At 38.7% G+C, this 15,232-nt stretch overlaps 1 protein-coding gene across 4 annotated transcripts in view; it reads left to right on the forward strand.

The window, feature by feature from the left end:
- HDAC8 (histone deacetylase 8) overlaps window positions 1-15,232 on the forward strand; it is a 235,915-nt gene that overhangs the window by 90,000 nt on the left and 130,683 nt on the right. For all 4 annotated transcript variants that reach the window (XM_054579586.1, XM_054579587.1, XM_054579585.1 and 1 more), the window contains exons 8-9: window positions 12,116-12,288; window positions 14,990-15,084. In XM_054579586.1, coding sequence (XP_054435561.1) covers window positions 12,116-12,288; window positions 14,990-15,084 — 268 coding nt within the window. The remainder of the gene's footprint in view (window positions 1-12,115; window positions 12,289-14,989; window positions 15,085-15,232) is intronic.

The raw sequence follows: 15,232 nt of genomic DNA on the forward strand, positions 1-15,232 counted from the left end.
ATTTGCCTGGAGACCGTGACGGTGCAGCTGAGGAGTGAGCTGCAGGTGAAGGCATCTGTGTGTGCCTGCTCCAGGTGGGAAAATCCTGAAGGGGAACGTGAAGTATGGGAGAGGGGTTCAATATATTGGGGATAACAGTAGAAAGATACCTATCCTTTTGAAATGTAGGGAAGCCTCACTAGCTCAGCTTAATTAGAGGATACCAAGTCTGAATCATGGACTATTTTAAAATGCATTTGTATTACTTTCAAGCAGTGAACATGCTAGTAATTCAATGTAGACTAACAGCACTCAAGCAAGAGGCTTTACATATCGTTTGTAATTAGCATATCAATTATCTGTATATTAGTGAACATACAAAAAGTGCATAAAGAGTTTATTCTCTTAAGCAAGACAAACATTCCCCAGTGCAGTCCTGTTTACACTGTTAATTTGCTTAGCCAGCCTTTTTTGTGCCAAGATAGATGTATGTAAGAAATGCTTATTTCCTCAGGGAAGAATGAATCGCTTCCCTGTGTTTAGTCCAGTAACCAAGACGCGGAGCGCCACTTGATTGGTTTGGGATTTCCAGGATATGGAGTTTTGAATTTGCATACAGACCAGAGAGATTTCATATGGAGAAGATCTGGCAGCCATTGCCAGAGACCCAGTTTCCCCATCTGGATTTCATTGAAGTGATCTGGATTTCATCAAGCAACAGGACACTGATCCTAAATGATCCACCAGACACTCTAACGTAGGCATGTTTAAAATACATCCTGCCCCAGAAAAATAACTGTTAAAATATGATGAGTTGGAGTTGCTCTATGTGCAGTACTTAAAAGTAATAAAAATGCATTTCTTTTTAAGTCCCACAAAAACCATGCAATATCAAGTTAATGATGAAAATCAATCCCCAAACTCTTTCTTGCACACCTCATTGTGTGACGGCATTGCACAGATTTCCAATCATCTGGGAAAGGATATTATGTTTTGATGAGCTGCACCAGGTGCTAACTATATGGCAGGATTTCAGCTTTGAATCTCAGGGAGGCCCTCCTGGGTAAGGGCGAGGAAGGGCTAGGGGCATGTTTATTGTTAACAAATCGTTATTGTATACCTATGTTTGAAAATCAGAGCAATTGAACTGAAAAAGAAGATGTATCTGGTATATAGGGAGTGTAGAAAATATGATTAAGGAACAAGAAACAGAGATAGAGGCCTGTATCTCTACTCATATGTATTAAACTGTGCTCTGGGTAACTTGTGACTTCTTCAAGGCTTAGAGAGTAAAAACGAAGTGCAGAGAGCATGAGCAGAAGAAGTAAATATACACACAAATGTTGTAACTACAGTTTGGAGTGACTCCAGCTCTCCCCTTTTCCCCCCAAGGGCATCACTATCCAGGGTCTGCAAAAGCCAAATAACTGTTTGGTTTCCAGTCTGATTTTTGGCCCAAGAAATCAGAGAAGTGGATTTCCATTTTAATTATATATTCTCTCAACCTCTATCTAACAGAAAGCCACTTGTATTTCTGCCCTTTCTTAAAGTGAATTTTGTGTTTGGTGAAAGGTAATAGATTGGCAGCACTGGAAAAGGAATTACTGTACTCCCAGAACAAGTATAACCAGGCAGTGACACTATGAAATCTCTCTCTGCCTTTGGGGAACATTAGAGTACTATTCAGGAAGTCACGGCTATGGTGTGCTATGCTGAACTCCACAGTATCCTAGTGGGCTGAAGAATCAGCATAGCACTCCAAGGGCTTGACTTAGGCCATTCATTTATTCATTCAACATTAGGGAGTGCTTACTATGTGCCTGGTGCTAGGAGAAGACTTCTGCAAATGTTCTATCAGTTAATTCTCACAATAACCATGTGAGGGAGAAAATATTCTTGTTCTACAGAGAAGGAAACCGAAGTCCAGAGAAGTGGAGTGATTTGTGTAAACTGCTATGCAAGTACCGGATCCAACTTTGTCTAACCCCACATGTAGTGTTCTTCCTGAACCCCATGTTGTGAAAGCTGCAAAGGGAATGGCTGAGACATATGCCCAAATACTGTGATACATGCCCAAATACTGCGATGCAGAGCAGGATGGGATCTGTGCTATGGGAATGGTCCTTGTAGTTTCTGAACAGTGAAATTACCTACCCCTGATCAAATAGTCATTAGTACAACTAGCCTCAGGATTAATATTCTGTAAGTCATCTTTAATTTTGTTTTTTTTAAGCTTAGCTCTCCTGCCTCTCGGTCTACCCTATGCTCTGTCCAAATAATATGTGCCCTGCTTGCTAAGGCCTTTGGCCTTTCAGAATGAGAAGAACCAAACAGCACTGAGGTTTAATGAAGAGAGCTCTGATGATTCAGTCTAGACCACTGGTAAGGTCCTTTAATTCTGGATGACTCACTTTCCTCTGTGTAAATGAGAATGGTTTACTTCAAAGAGGTAGAGAGATAAGTAATAACAAACTAAAAATAGTATACAGCCCTTTTTGTTGCCAAGGTGACATATAATTGATGAGCGGAACTACTTACCACAAAGCATGTTAGAAAGAGATGTCAATTAGAATCTATGTTTTCAAATTTTTACTTATTGATTTTTTTTTTGAGAGAGGGAGAAATCATTTGGTGTTCTACTTACTTATGCATTCATTGGTTGCTGCTCATATGTGGCCTGACCAGGGATCAAGCCAACAACCTTGGTGTATCAGGTAAATGCTCTAACCAAATGAACTACCCAGCCAGGGCCCAAACCTTTTTTTCTAGTGGAGATCTTTCAGGTAGTGAAGTAATCTCTTTACTTATAATTTTTTTCAATTTTTAAAATTTGTTGATTTTAGAGAGGGGGGTGGGGAGAGAGAGGATGGAGAGAGATTTGTTGTTCCACTTCTATATGCATTTATCGGATGACTCTTGTATATGCCCTGACCAAGGATCAGACCCGCAACCCTGACTTACTGGGATGATGCTCTAACCAACTGAGCTCCTGGCCAAGGCAGGATCTATGTTCTCATGTAATGGACTCAGTAATGAGAGAAAAGATGCCCCTGTAAAATGTTAAGAAACTACATTTTGAAAATTAAAACAGCAAAAGCAATGTGAGGATTGTTTGTTTCTTTGGAGTGTGTGAGGGTTTAGGAGCTTGAGGGGTATTTTTGTGGCTTTGGAATTTTTTTTTTTTTATTTTTTGTAGAAAAGATGTTAATGGAACTAGTACAGCTTGTTTATGCTAAAAGTAGAAAGAGTAATGTATAGGAAATAAAACGTCTTCAGGATATGTCCAAGAGGTACCCCTGGCCCCAAACAAAATGACACATCATCCTCATCACAGTGAACCGCCCCCCCCCCCCCGCCGAATTTCCTGCATCCCTAAACCATTTGTAATAGATACTCAGGAATCACTGAGGCATTTACCATATGCTGCATCCCCTGGCAGGTTGAATTTTTGCAGAATGATTTAGCAGTGCCGGAGTTGAGATAGGCTTGAGAGAATTTAAAGAAAACATACCTGTGAAAAGTAGAAGAGCTCCCATTTGAGACCAATTAGTAATGCTTTGGGTCCTTAACAGAATCTCCCTCTGAATCACATCCAATACAATGGGTTTAAAATTTCTATTGTCATAAAGGCTCTACTGCTGGCAGTAAATTTTCTCAGGCTGACCTTGGGAGGTCACAGCATTAGTAACAAATATTTCTCTCTTTTTCTCCTTCTGTAACCTGTCCTTGGTTTTCCAAACTTTGAATTCCTCATCTCTTTAATCTCTGTTGATGAAGTCTCTAGAGGATGCCAAAAGTGCTTGCTGGAGAACAAAGATGATAAGGCTGGTCTAAATTGGTTTGCAAGCTAGAAGTCAGGAGACTGAACCTGCTAGGAGCTTGCAGAGATCAAAGATCTAGCTAGAGACACAGTTTGGGATACCAGATCCTACCACCAGCATTGATTAAGGATAGCTGTAACACCATTTCTTTGGCATCCCATTGCCCTGGAATTAGAGGTAAAGTGGCACTAGTGAATCATTTCAAGGCACACGGTAGAAGCTGTGGAATAACAGAAAAGGGGTTAACACTGTAATTCAGTTCTTGGGCTTTTCCTTTTATCTAAAAGCATCATTAATGTCATCACCCCTGGCTTTTATCCTCCTCGGGCACCAACCGCCTTCCCCAAAGCAATGCCTATAGAAACAGCTGCCACAGCCTATCTTCCTCATTTGCATAGCCTTGTTTGAAAACCGGGCTGCTGAATACCAAGAGATCAGGTTTCTCATCAAGAAAAACTGCATTTCAAATGAATATCTTGTGTGTTTATAGGGAAGTTACTAATGTAGTGTAATGAGATGCCTGTCCTCCCCCTCCTTTCTGGGTAAGAGATTTTATACTTTGCCAAAACCTAAAATTAATGATTTGCAGTGTAGAAAACTGTTACAATGGTTAGGAAAACTTTCCCAAAAGCAATCTGGAGTGATATTTCATTCATTTACTCATTTACTGATTATTTATTCAATGCCCACTATGTATAAAGTATTGGTCCTAACCTCAAGGAAGTTAGTGGAGATATTAAAATTACAAATACATAGAGAGATATACATTTATATTTATATTCACACATCTGAATAAAATAAAATGTGGAAAGTTGTAAAAACCATAAGAAGTAAAATGTGGGCACTCAAAAGGAGAAAAAACTTCAGAAAAAAAGCTTAATTGAGGAGGTAACATTTGATCTGAGTTCTAAAGGGTAGCTAATTACTCTATCTTTACAAAGTGTGTGAATGTGTATGTGTTTATAAAATCTGGGTCAAGTTTAAATATACAGAGAGTGTAGGAAAGGATGTTCTACACAGATGGTACAGCAAGATCAAAGTCAGGCGAGAATGAGCTATGTACAAAGAAGAGCAGTGGTTTAGTTTGGCTGAACTGTAAAGTGCATGAGAGGAATAAGTTGCAAGGAAGATTGGAAAAGTGGGTGGGAGTAACATCACGCTGGAATGCTTAGTTATGAAAATTTGTACTATATTCTATAAGCATTTGGGGAGTGGCCGAAGGTTTTAGAATGAGGGAATGATATGATCAGAACTTGCTCAGAAAGATAAACACTCAAAAAAATAATAACACTGTGGCTGCTATTATACAAAATAATGCATGTAAAGTGGCTGGCAGCAGAACCTGATGTATAGTAGCTCAGTAAGTCATGGAAGCAGTTACATTGCAGTAGTTCAGAGCATGGATTCTGGTGCCAGGCTGCCTGAGTTCAAAAACTATTTCTGCCACTCAATAGCTGTGTGATCTTGTACAGATTTCTTAAGCTCTCTGTGCTGCTGTTTCTCCATCTATAAAATAGGATTAGTAATACCTACCTATCTTATAAATTGTTACAGAGTCAAGTGAGCTAATGCATATAAAGTGCATAAAATAGTGCTGTTTTGAATAAAGCGCTCAATAAGTGTTACTTGTTATCATTATTATCATTTTTTTATTTATGAAAGAGGTGGGACATGAGCTAGCCTTAAAAGAATAGATATGATGTAGACATGTAGAAAGGTGACTTTCAGACACAAGGAAGTACATGATTTTAAAAGAAACACCATACTTAGGGGGAAAAAAAAGTACAAGGCAAGTAAGGCGAATCATGCACGGTTCAGTTTGCCTACACAATAATATGGGTTAAGCACTTATTGGATAATAAGATAAAAAGATAGGCTGGAGTCAGATCATGAAGGACTTTGAATCATAGGCTAAGAATTTTTAAGCATTATAAAAGAAAATGGAGGGACATCGAAGGCTTTTGAGTAAAGAACTGACTTAATCATAACCATCCCTAAGGAAAATTAATCTGATAGTAGTGTGTATGTGATGTATTGGAGAGCTAAGAGACTGGAGGCAGTGAAATTAATTAGGAAGCTGTTGGAATCCACGAAGGAGATCATAAGGGCTGGTCTTGAGTTCTGCAGTGGGAGTGAAGAAGAGGGAATGGGAGAGACATTGGTGCAAGACTGGTAACTGAAGAGGAGCAGGGAAAAGGAAGAATCAGAAAGATCCTCAGAGTTTTGAACATGGATGACTAAGAAGATGGGATATCATTAGCAGAGATGAGAACAGAGGAGAAGGTAAGATGACAGGTTCAACATGGGCAAGACAGAGCTGTAAGTTACAGCTGACCTTGTAGAAATTGACAAGCTGATCCTAAAATGTATATGGAACTTCAACCCAGAATAGCCAAAACAAACTTGAAAAGAAAGAACAAGGGTGGAAGACTTACATTTCCCACCTTCAAAACTTACTACAAAGCTACTGTAATCAAGACAATGTGTTGCTGGCATAAGGGCAGACATATAGAACAATGGAATAGAGTTCAGAGTCCAGAAATATGTACAATCAATATTACACAAAGGCTATTAATACAATTAAATGGGGGAAAGAATAGTCTCTTCAACAAATGGTGCTGGGACAAGTGGATATCAGCATGCAAAAGAATGAATTTGGATCCTTACCTCACACCATATACAAAAATTAAGTCTACATTGTCTAAATGTAAAAGCTAAAACTATAAACTCTTAGAAGAAACAGATGTAAATGTTCATGATGTTGAATTAGGTAATTCTCTTAGATATGACACCAAAATCACAAGCAACAACAGAAAAAAGTATATAAACTGGACTTCATCAAAAATAAAATCTTTTATGCTTCAAAGGACACTATCAAGAAAGTGAAAGACAACCCACAGAATGTGAGAAAGTTTTTGCAAATCATATATCTAATAAGGGACTTACATGTAGAATATATAAACTCAATATTAAAAAGACAAATTAACCAATTTAAAAATGGGCAAAGGACTTGCACAGATATTACCCAAAAAAGATATACAGATGGCCAAAAAGCACATGAAAAGATACTCAACATCGCTAGTCATCAGTTAAATGCAAATCAAAGCCACACTAAGATACCACTCTATATTCCCTGGGATAGCTATAACACTTTTTAAAAACCAGAACATAACAAATGTTGCAAAGTTGTGGAAGAACTGGAACCCTCATATATTGCTAGTGGCAATGTAACATGGCACAGCCACTGTGGAAAACATTCTAGTAGTTCCTCAAAAGATTAACCATAGAGTTACCATGTGACTCAGCAATTCTACTTACAGGTTTATACCCAAGAGATATGAAAACTTGTTCAGACAAAAACTTGTACACATATGTCCATAGCAGCATTTTTCACATGAGCCAAAAAGTAGAAATAACTCAGATGTCCATCAACTGATGAATGGATGAAGAAAATGTGGTATGTACAAACCATGGAATATTATTTAGCCATAAAAAGAAGTGAGGTACTGATGCTACAACATGGATGAACCTTGAAAACATGATAAGTGAAAGAAGCCAGTCACAAAAGGCCACATTTATATAAAAGTTCGATGAGATAAATCCATATAGACAGAAAGATTAGTGGTTGCCAGGGGTTGGGGGATTGAAGAATGGTAGGAATAGGTAGTAACTTCTAATGGGTATGAGACTTCTTTTGTGGATGATGGAAATTTTTTTAAATTCATTGTGATGATGGTAGGGAAGGGAGGGGAGAGGAGAGGAGGAGTGAATATTGTAACACTCATAGTTTGTTTGTTTTTCTGTCTTGTCCTACTGGACTGTAAGCTCCTTGGGTCTTACTTATTTCTGTATCTCCAGTGCCTAGCATGGGGAAGAGTAGATGCCTGAATCAAGATTTTACTGAGTGACGGCTGTAAAAAGGAAGGAAATCTTACCTTTTGTGACAGCACAGACGGACCTGGAGACTATTATGTTAGGTGAAATAAACCAGTCAGAGACAGACAAGTACCATATGATTTCACTTATATGTGGAATCTAATGAACAAAATAAACAAACAAAACAGAAACAGGCTCATAGATACAGAGAACAGACTGACAGCTGTCAGAGGGGGAGGAGGCTTGGGAGCTGGGTGTAAAAGGTGAAGTAGATTAAGAAAAAAAACTCCTAGACACAGACAACAGTATGGTGATTACCAGAGGGAAAGAGGTAGGGGGAAATAGAAAAGGGTAAAGGGGAATGAATGGTGATGGAAGGAGACTTGACTTAGGGTGGTGAACACACAGTACAATATACAGATGATGTATTATAGAAGTGTGCCTCTGAAACCTATATAATATTATTAACCAATGTCACCCCAATAAATTCAATGAAAAATCAAAAGTACGCGGGGCGGGGCGGGGGGAGGAATTTAGTGACTGAATGGATATTGAACTGCAGAGAATGATGAGAAGGGAAAAAAGAGACATAAAAGTTGTGAACCAGGTATTAAAATCTTCAAGGGAGGGGAAGGCATACATTGTAGGTATACAAATAAGAAATTTCATAATATTTGAGTAGTATAAGCAAATGACGCTGATCTCAAAAAAGGAGAGACTGACGACAGGGAAGAATACTGAATTTGAAAGTAGCAATAGGAAAAGGAAGATTCCAGTTTCTCTTTCCTCTTCCTGTGATACAGGAGGAATACACACAGTGTGTTTTCTCCTGTGACACCTCCCAACCAATCTGTCACCTAGACCTCATTTTTTTCCCCAAATTTACCTTATCTTTCTTCCTGTTGCCTTTGTGCCTAGAATACTTCAATACCATTTTTGCTAATCCTTGTCTCCAAACGTTCTTTCTTTGGCCTTACATGGAACAGCAAAAATCAAATGTCCTAAGTATTATTTTTCAGCAACATCAGTACTTATCTCATACTTTTCCAGTGGCTCCCATTTGACTGTCAAACCAAATGAAAACTTCCAGGTCTTGAATTTAAAAGTGTCTACCATATAGTCTTGTATGAGCTGTCCTTATTTCTTGTTGCTTTGACACTTATATTGTATACAAAATACTCTACCTTTTTCAAAGCTTCTAATTACCTTTTTCTCTACCCATCCTAATCTTTTATTTACTTTTCTTTCTAGGTAATCATAGATTTACAGGAGGTTGCAAAGAAATTTACAGGGAAGTCCCATGCCCATTTCCTCCACCCTCCTCCAATGTTGACATCTTGCACAATGATAGTCCAATATCAAAATCAAGAAGTTGACATTGGTACAATCCATAGAGTTTATTCAGTTTTCAGCAGTTACACATGTACTGGGGTGGGGGGGGCGGTGTGGGGTGTGTGTGTGTGTGTGTGTGTGTGTCTCTGTGGCTTTGCAAAACCACAACTACTTCCAGTCAAGATAAAGAACTGTACAGTCACCAGAAGGCTCTGTTGTGCAGCCACACCCATCCCTAACCCCTGTCAACCACTAATCTGTTCACCATCCCTCTAATTATTATTTAACAAATGGTATGTAAGTGGAAACGAGCAGTATAGATTTGGAGATTACCCTTGTTTGCCCAGCATAATTCCCTTGAGATCCATTCAAGTTCTTTTACAGCTATCAGTGTTTGTTTCTTTTTACTGATGAGCAATAGTCCAATGGTATGGCTGTACCACAATTTGTTTAGCTATTCACCTGTTGAAGTATATCTGAGTTGTTTCAAGTTTGGATTGGTACAAATAAAGCTTCTGTGAACATTTATGTACAAGTTCCTATGTGAAAATGTCTTAATTTCTCTTGAATAAATGCCCGAGAATGCAATTGCTGGATTGCACAATAAGCCTACTTTTAGTTTTGACAAGAACAGCCAAAATATTTTCCAGAGCGGCTGTACCACTCCCCCACAAGGTATCTGTGAATAGTTTTTTCCACATCCTCACCAGCAATTGATGTTATTACTCTTTCTCGTTTTAGCCATTTTGATAGATGGCTCACTACAGTTTTCCTCACCTTCTAAGACCTAAGTCAAGAGTTACCCTTGTAGAGCCCTTTCTAACATCATCTGAAAAAGTTGATTACTCTCCCCTCTATGCCATCTTTGATACTTCATTTATCATTGTATTTTAATTATTGACATAGTCCGAGTCTTCCCCTCTGCTCTGAGCCACATGAAGATAAGAACTGTGCCACATTCATCTTTGTTCCTGCAACATCTGCTACAGTTACATGCTGGACACACAGAGAGCACTCAGTTAATGTGTGCAAAGTGAGGACAAAATGAATGAGGAAACTCCATAGTGTTTTCCACAGTGGCTACACCAGTCTGCATTTCCACCAACAGTGCATGAGGGTTTCCTTTTCTCCACATCCTCATTAATATTTGTTGTTTGTTGATTTATTGATGTTAGCCATTCTGGTGGGTGTGAGGTAATATCTCATTGTGGTTTTAATTTGCATTTCTCTGATGATTAGTGACATTGAGCATTTTTTCATGTGTCTATTGGCCATCTGTATGTCCTCTTTGGAGAAGTGTCTATTCAGGCCCTTTGCCTATTTTTAAATTGGATTGTTTGTCTTCCTGGTGTGGAGTCATATAAGTTCTTTATCTACTTTGGAAATTAACCCCTTATCAGACAACTGTCAGAGGAGATGGGGGACTGGATGAAAGAAGGTGAAGGGATTAGCCAAAGGACATATGTGCATAACCCACAGACACGGACAACAGTGAGGTGATGACCAGAGGGAAAGCGGGGAGGGCATGGGGAGGTGGGCAAAGGAGGAGGAAGGAGGACATCTGTAATAATATAAACAATAAAAAAAGTAAAAAAGGAATGAATGAGAAAACGTTAGTCTTTCTTGTCTCCGCCTGCTCCCCATTAGGCTATAAACCTTTCTAGAACAGAGATCATTCCTTCCACTGTGTCTCACAGCAGCAGCTAATAGGGAGCTCTGTACATGTAGATGTTCAATAAATGTTGGCTAGCTATTCAGGTGGCTTATCATCTCTCTGCACCCAGGAGATAAGCACGTGAAAGAGAGGATAAGGCTGAGTATTCCTGTATTGAATATCATATGTCATAAGTTTTATAATATTCTTATAATCTCCACAATCACTCAATATTTGTCTGCATAGATGAGAAATCAAAACAAAACAGTCTTTTGAGTCAAAGAATGGCCCTGCAGCTGAGCACTTTTCAATAGTTTCAATGCCCTTGTTACATATGAATTTGAGAGATCGGCATTTTATATCCCTGAGTTCTTTTTGCAGTTTCAGAAGGATCTGGGTTTTTTCTGTTTTTGCTGCACTGGTACAATTTGACATGTTGACTGTGAAGGGGTTATTAACCCCAGCATTTTTAATCACTTTTTGACTCTGCATTTTCTCAACTCTGAAGTTATGTTAATTTGCACATGTTTATATGTCTCTGTGAGAGTTACTCAGGCCCTTGAGTACTGGAATATGTTTTGTCTGGGAACTAGATTGTAAGCCCCTTGAGAGCAGGGACCTTATAACTCCTAGGAATGCATTCTGGACATTGTCAGTGTTCAATTAATGATAATACTGGAAACCAGACTAAGGTCATCTGTCACATTGACAACTTCCTTTTCACTCATAAGGCTTCTGACTTGAAAAAAGCTGTTAGGTTGATTTGATAGTATTGAATGATTCTACCCAAAGTTATGCTCATTCTTACCCACTACAATTTGTTCCCCAGGCTCTTTTCAGATATATGATTTTGGATCAGTTGTTGCAGTTCCCTTCCCTATAATACTCTGGTTACGTATGAATTAGGGAGGGCTGCATTTCACAACCCAGAAGTCCTTTATCATAATAAAATTAAACTGATAATGCTTATGCTTTCAAAGCATGTAATGCTCTTCACCAGCCCCCAGTGATAACTACGTGATAAATTCAAAGTATGTTGACAGTCTTAATTATCAGAAATAATCCTTACTAACTAGTTAATATAAATGTCTTACTTTCCCAGAGTATAAAATGGAGTAAATATGTACACTATGTACTATGGCTGTTGAAGTTAAATTAATATGAATGTTTCAAGGAAGTCTGAGTACTAACACTCGGGACAAATTTGGTCTTTGGTGAGGGAGGAGGTGGATAGAATTTTTTTTGTAAGTCAGTTTACTGAGGTATAATTGACATAGACTCTGATTCACCCTTTTAAATTGAAAGTTTGATGAGATTGACAAGCTGGATATTTTTTTCCTTCACTATTTCCTGATTCAGCTATACCTCCCACTAGCTCCACCACCATCACCACTCCTAGACCAAACCGACCTATCATTTTCTGACATTTTTATAATCTTTCTCTTTTCTACAGTGTACTAAAGGAAGTCTACATTGCCTTTAATCCTAAAGCAGTGGTCTTACAGCTGGGCGCTGATACAATAGCTGGGGATCCCATGTGCTCCTTTAACATGACTCCAGTGGGGATCGGCAAATGTCTTAAGTACATCCTTCAGTGGCAATTGGCGACGCTCATTTTGGGAGGAGGTGAGTACAAAGGAACGTCACCCAGGAGAATTTGTTGACCTTCCTCGACATTGTATTTATTGACATTAAGGAAAACTTGACTTTCTTAGATTAGATGATATCAACCTGCCAGTGGTCCAGAAGCCTGAGTCAGTGAATTCTGCTACCTTCACAGTTCAGCATAAGGAAGTACTCTGGCACACTTCTGATCAATTTAGTGTATGCAGTGACTCCTTGGCACTCAAGTAAAATGTTCAGTTCCTGAGACAGAGGTCTTTGGGTTAAAGGTGACATCAGATCTTATTAAGTATAGAGGATGTCAACAGTGCACTTTGATCCACCTTCTTTCAGTGTAGTCTTTGATTCTCAGTTCTACCAATAATCTTACGGAAACATACCACTAAAATTCTAACCCCACTCAAATATGTGTAGTAAATACCTGAATTCATTAAGTCTAAACTGAAATCAGGAATGACTTATGCCCCCATGCTCCTAAAAAAAAAAAAAGCATAGATTTGTTATAACAAAGTAAAATTGAGAGATCTAAAGAGTCTATTGGACATTCTTGCCCTCAACGTGTACTGATGTTTTATATTACTTAACCAACAGAAAGCTGAGTCAGTTCAATAGAAGCATTTACACATCTGTGAAAGGGACCTTTCACAACCTCAGCTACCTTTGAAGATGCCCTGCTTAGAATCTTCTATCTGCCTGGCACAATCTTTATTTTATTGGATGAATTGATCAATGTGTCATGTTAGACTGAGCTTAAAATGTATGTAATATGGAAGAACTAAGAGTCTGTTGTTTTGTCGACCTGTTGTAAAAAACAAAATTAGAGGAGATTGTGGGAAGGTCTTATGAATATGAGTGAGCATTCAATACAAATACACAAGCCTGGTCCTTTGGCAGCCTCAGACTCTAGAGGGATTAAAATTAAAGGTGCTTGCAGGAGACAACCTCTTATAAAAAGCCAGAAAGGAACGTATTAACTTCAACTCGGGGAAAAGATAAAATTGATAAGTACTGTGTGACATATTACTTTCCTTGACGGCACAAAGAATGGTGATTAAGATACAGGTACAGTTAGGGAAGAAGAAAAAAGAGCCCTTTCTATGATATATATCTGTGTGAATTCAACTTTTGTTAGCATTTTCAAAGCCTCTTAGCTTTTTCAGTCCAAAGTTTTGGCTTTTGATATATGCATATTCCTGAAAATGCCATGCATAAATGGAATTTTTGGAAATCATATGGTATGTACACCAGAGAGAGCTTATTACTTAAAACCTGTAGTGACTCTTTTTTGAAATCAAATAATCACTCCCAATAAGTCAACCTTAGAAGTTCAGATTTTCCACATCAGGAGTGTTTAAAGCAATACCTGTATTATTTCATTTGAATTTTCAACTCCGAATAACACATAGATAATTCATGGAGTTGACTATGTCCCCAAGTTTCAGTGGACCTTATTGAGGCCTAAAAGGCACACTCCAGAAGCCCCAGCATCCTTGACCTTTCAAGGAGTAGAAAGACTTAAGAAAAGGGTGACCATATGTCCCAATTTATATGTTGTTATCCCAGTGTAATTATTAATAGTGTCCCCTTTTACTCTTAAAAGTGTACTCTTCTGGCCCTGACCTGTGTGGCTCAGTTGATTGGGCATCGTCCCACAAAGTGAAAGGTTGTGGGTTCAATTCCTGGTCAAGGCACATGCCTGGGTTGTGGGTTTGATCCCCAGTTGGAGCACGTACAAGGGGCAACTGACCAATGTTTCTCTCTCATATCGATGTCTCTCTCCCTCTTTTTCTGCCTCCCTTCCCATCTCTCTATAAATAAATAAATAAATAAATAAATAAATAAATAAATAAATATTTCTAAAAAGTGTACCATATTTGGATGATAAATTTTATGGTTACCCTACCTAAAATAGATGAAGTTAGACCTTCCTCAGGCTGCAATGAGGTTAGGAAATAATTCCATTTTATACTTACACTCTTGGAATTTAGCTAAAGGCCAGTGTTCTAATGTTTGCATGGCCGAACGCATCTATTCAGGACAAAAATATGCGATTTTTAGCCAGTATAATATGGCTTCTGGGTGACTGTGACAGGACCTGATGAGATGGGTCAGAGTGTCAATCAACACTCCATTCCTCATCCCATTCTCTTTGATCTCTGCTACTAAGCCTGCATTTTGTGGAGAAGAGGAATGCTGATGTTAAAAGAAGGAAGCCTGTTTCTGTTAGCATTTTCCTTTTCTCTTTCCTGGACGTATTCTAAGGCTATATCTGCCAATAGATTTAACATACAAACCATATCCAGCAGTCATTTTATAGAATTGTTGCAAAATTCATCACAGAAACCTTCACATTAGGTAGGTCACCGCAAGAGACCCAGGTTCCAGGGATCTCATTCTTGCCGATGACTCTTGATGGAATTGAGGAGCTTAGCATCCTCAGGTGCATACTTGTTCCAAAATGAGGACCTTTTTAATCTTTGGAGGCCTTGAACTTCCCAGTTCCACATGGTGCACAGTCTGACTGGTCCACTAAATTCTGCCTACTAAGTGATTTAAAAATATAAAGGGATGTTTGGGTGAAATTCTGCAAGTTGTCTTTTTAGACCTTTTATTAAAACATTTTTCTCTCCTTCCTTACCCCTCTTCCCTCTCCTGCTGTTTTGTGACTATTCTTTCCTAACTTCACAATTCTTGGTGGAGACAGGAGGCTATAACCTTGCCAACACGGCTCGATGCTGGACATACTTGACCGGGGTCATCCTAGGGAAAACACTATCCTCTGAGATCCCAGATCATGAGGTAAGTAAGGCTCTGACAAGTCCTCTCTTCTTTAAGGGGAAGAGCTGAGTCATTCCACCTAATCAAAATCACGTCCTCACTACTCAATACCGTTTTGTTGAGAGACACTCCAATAACAATAACACACTGTCTTGGCAGAATAGTGGAC

Source organism: Pteronotus mesoamericanus, unplaced genomic scaffold, assembly GCF_021234165.1.
Source record: "Pteronotus mesoamericanus isolate MK-2021 breed Mesoamerican mustached bat unplaced genomic scaffold, CSHL_Meso_final contig_55, whole genome shotgun sequence".
Classification (NCBI taxonomy): Eukaryota; Metazoa; Chordata; class Mammalia; order Chiroptera; family Mormoopidae; genus Pteronotus; species Pteronotus mesoamericanus.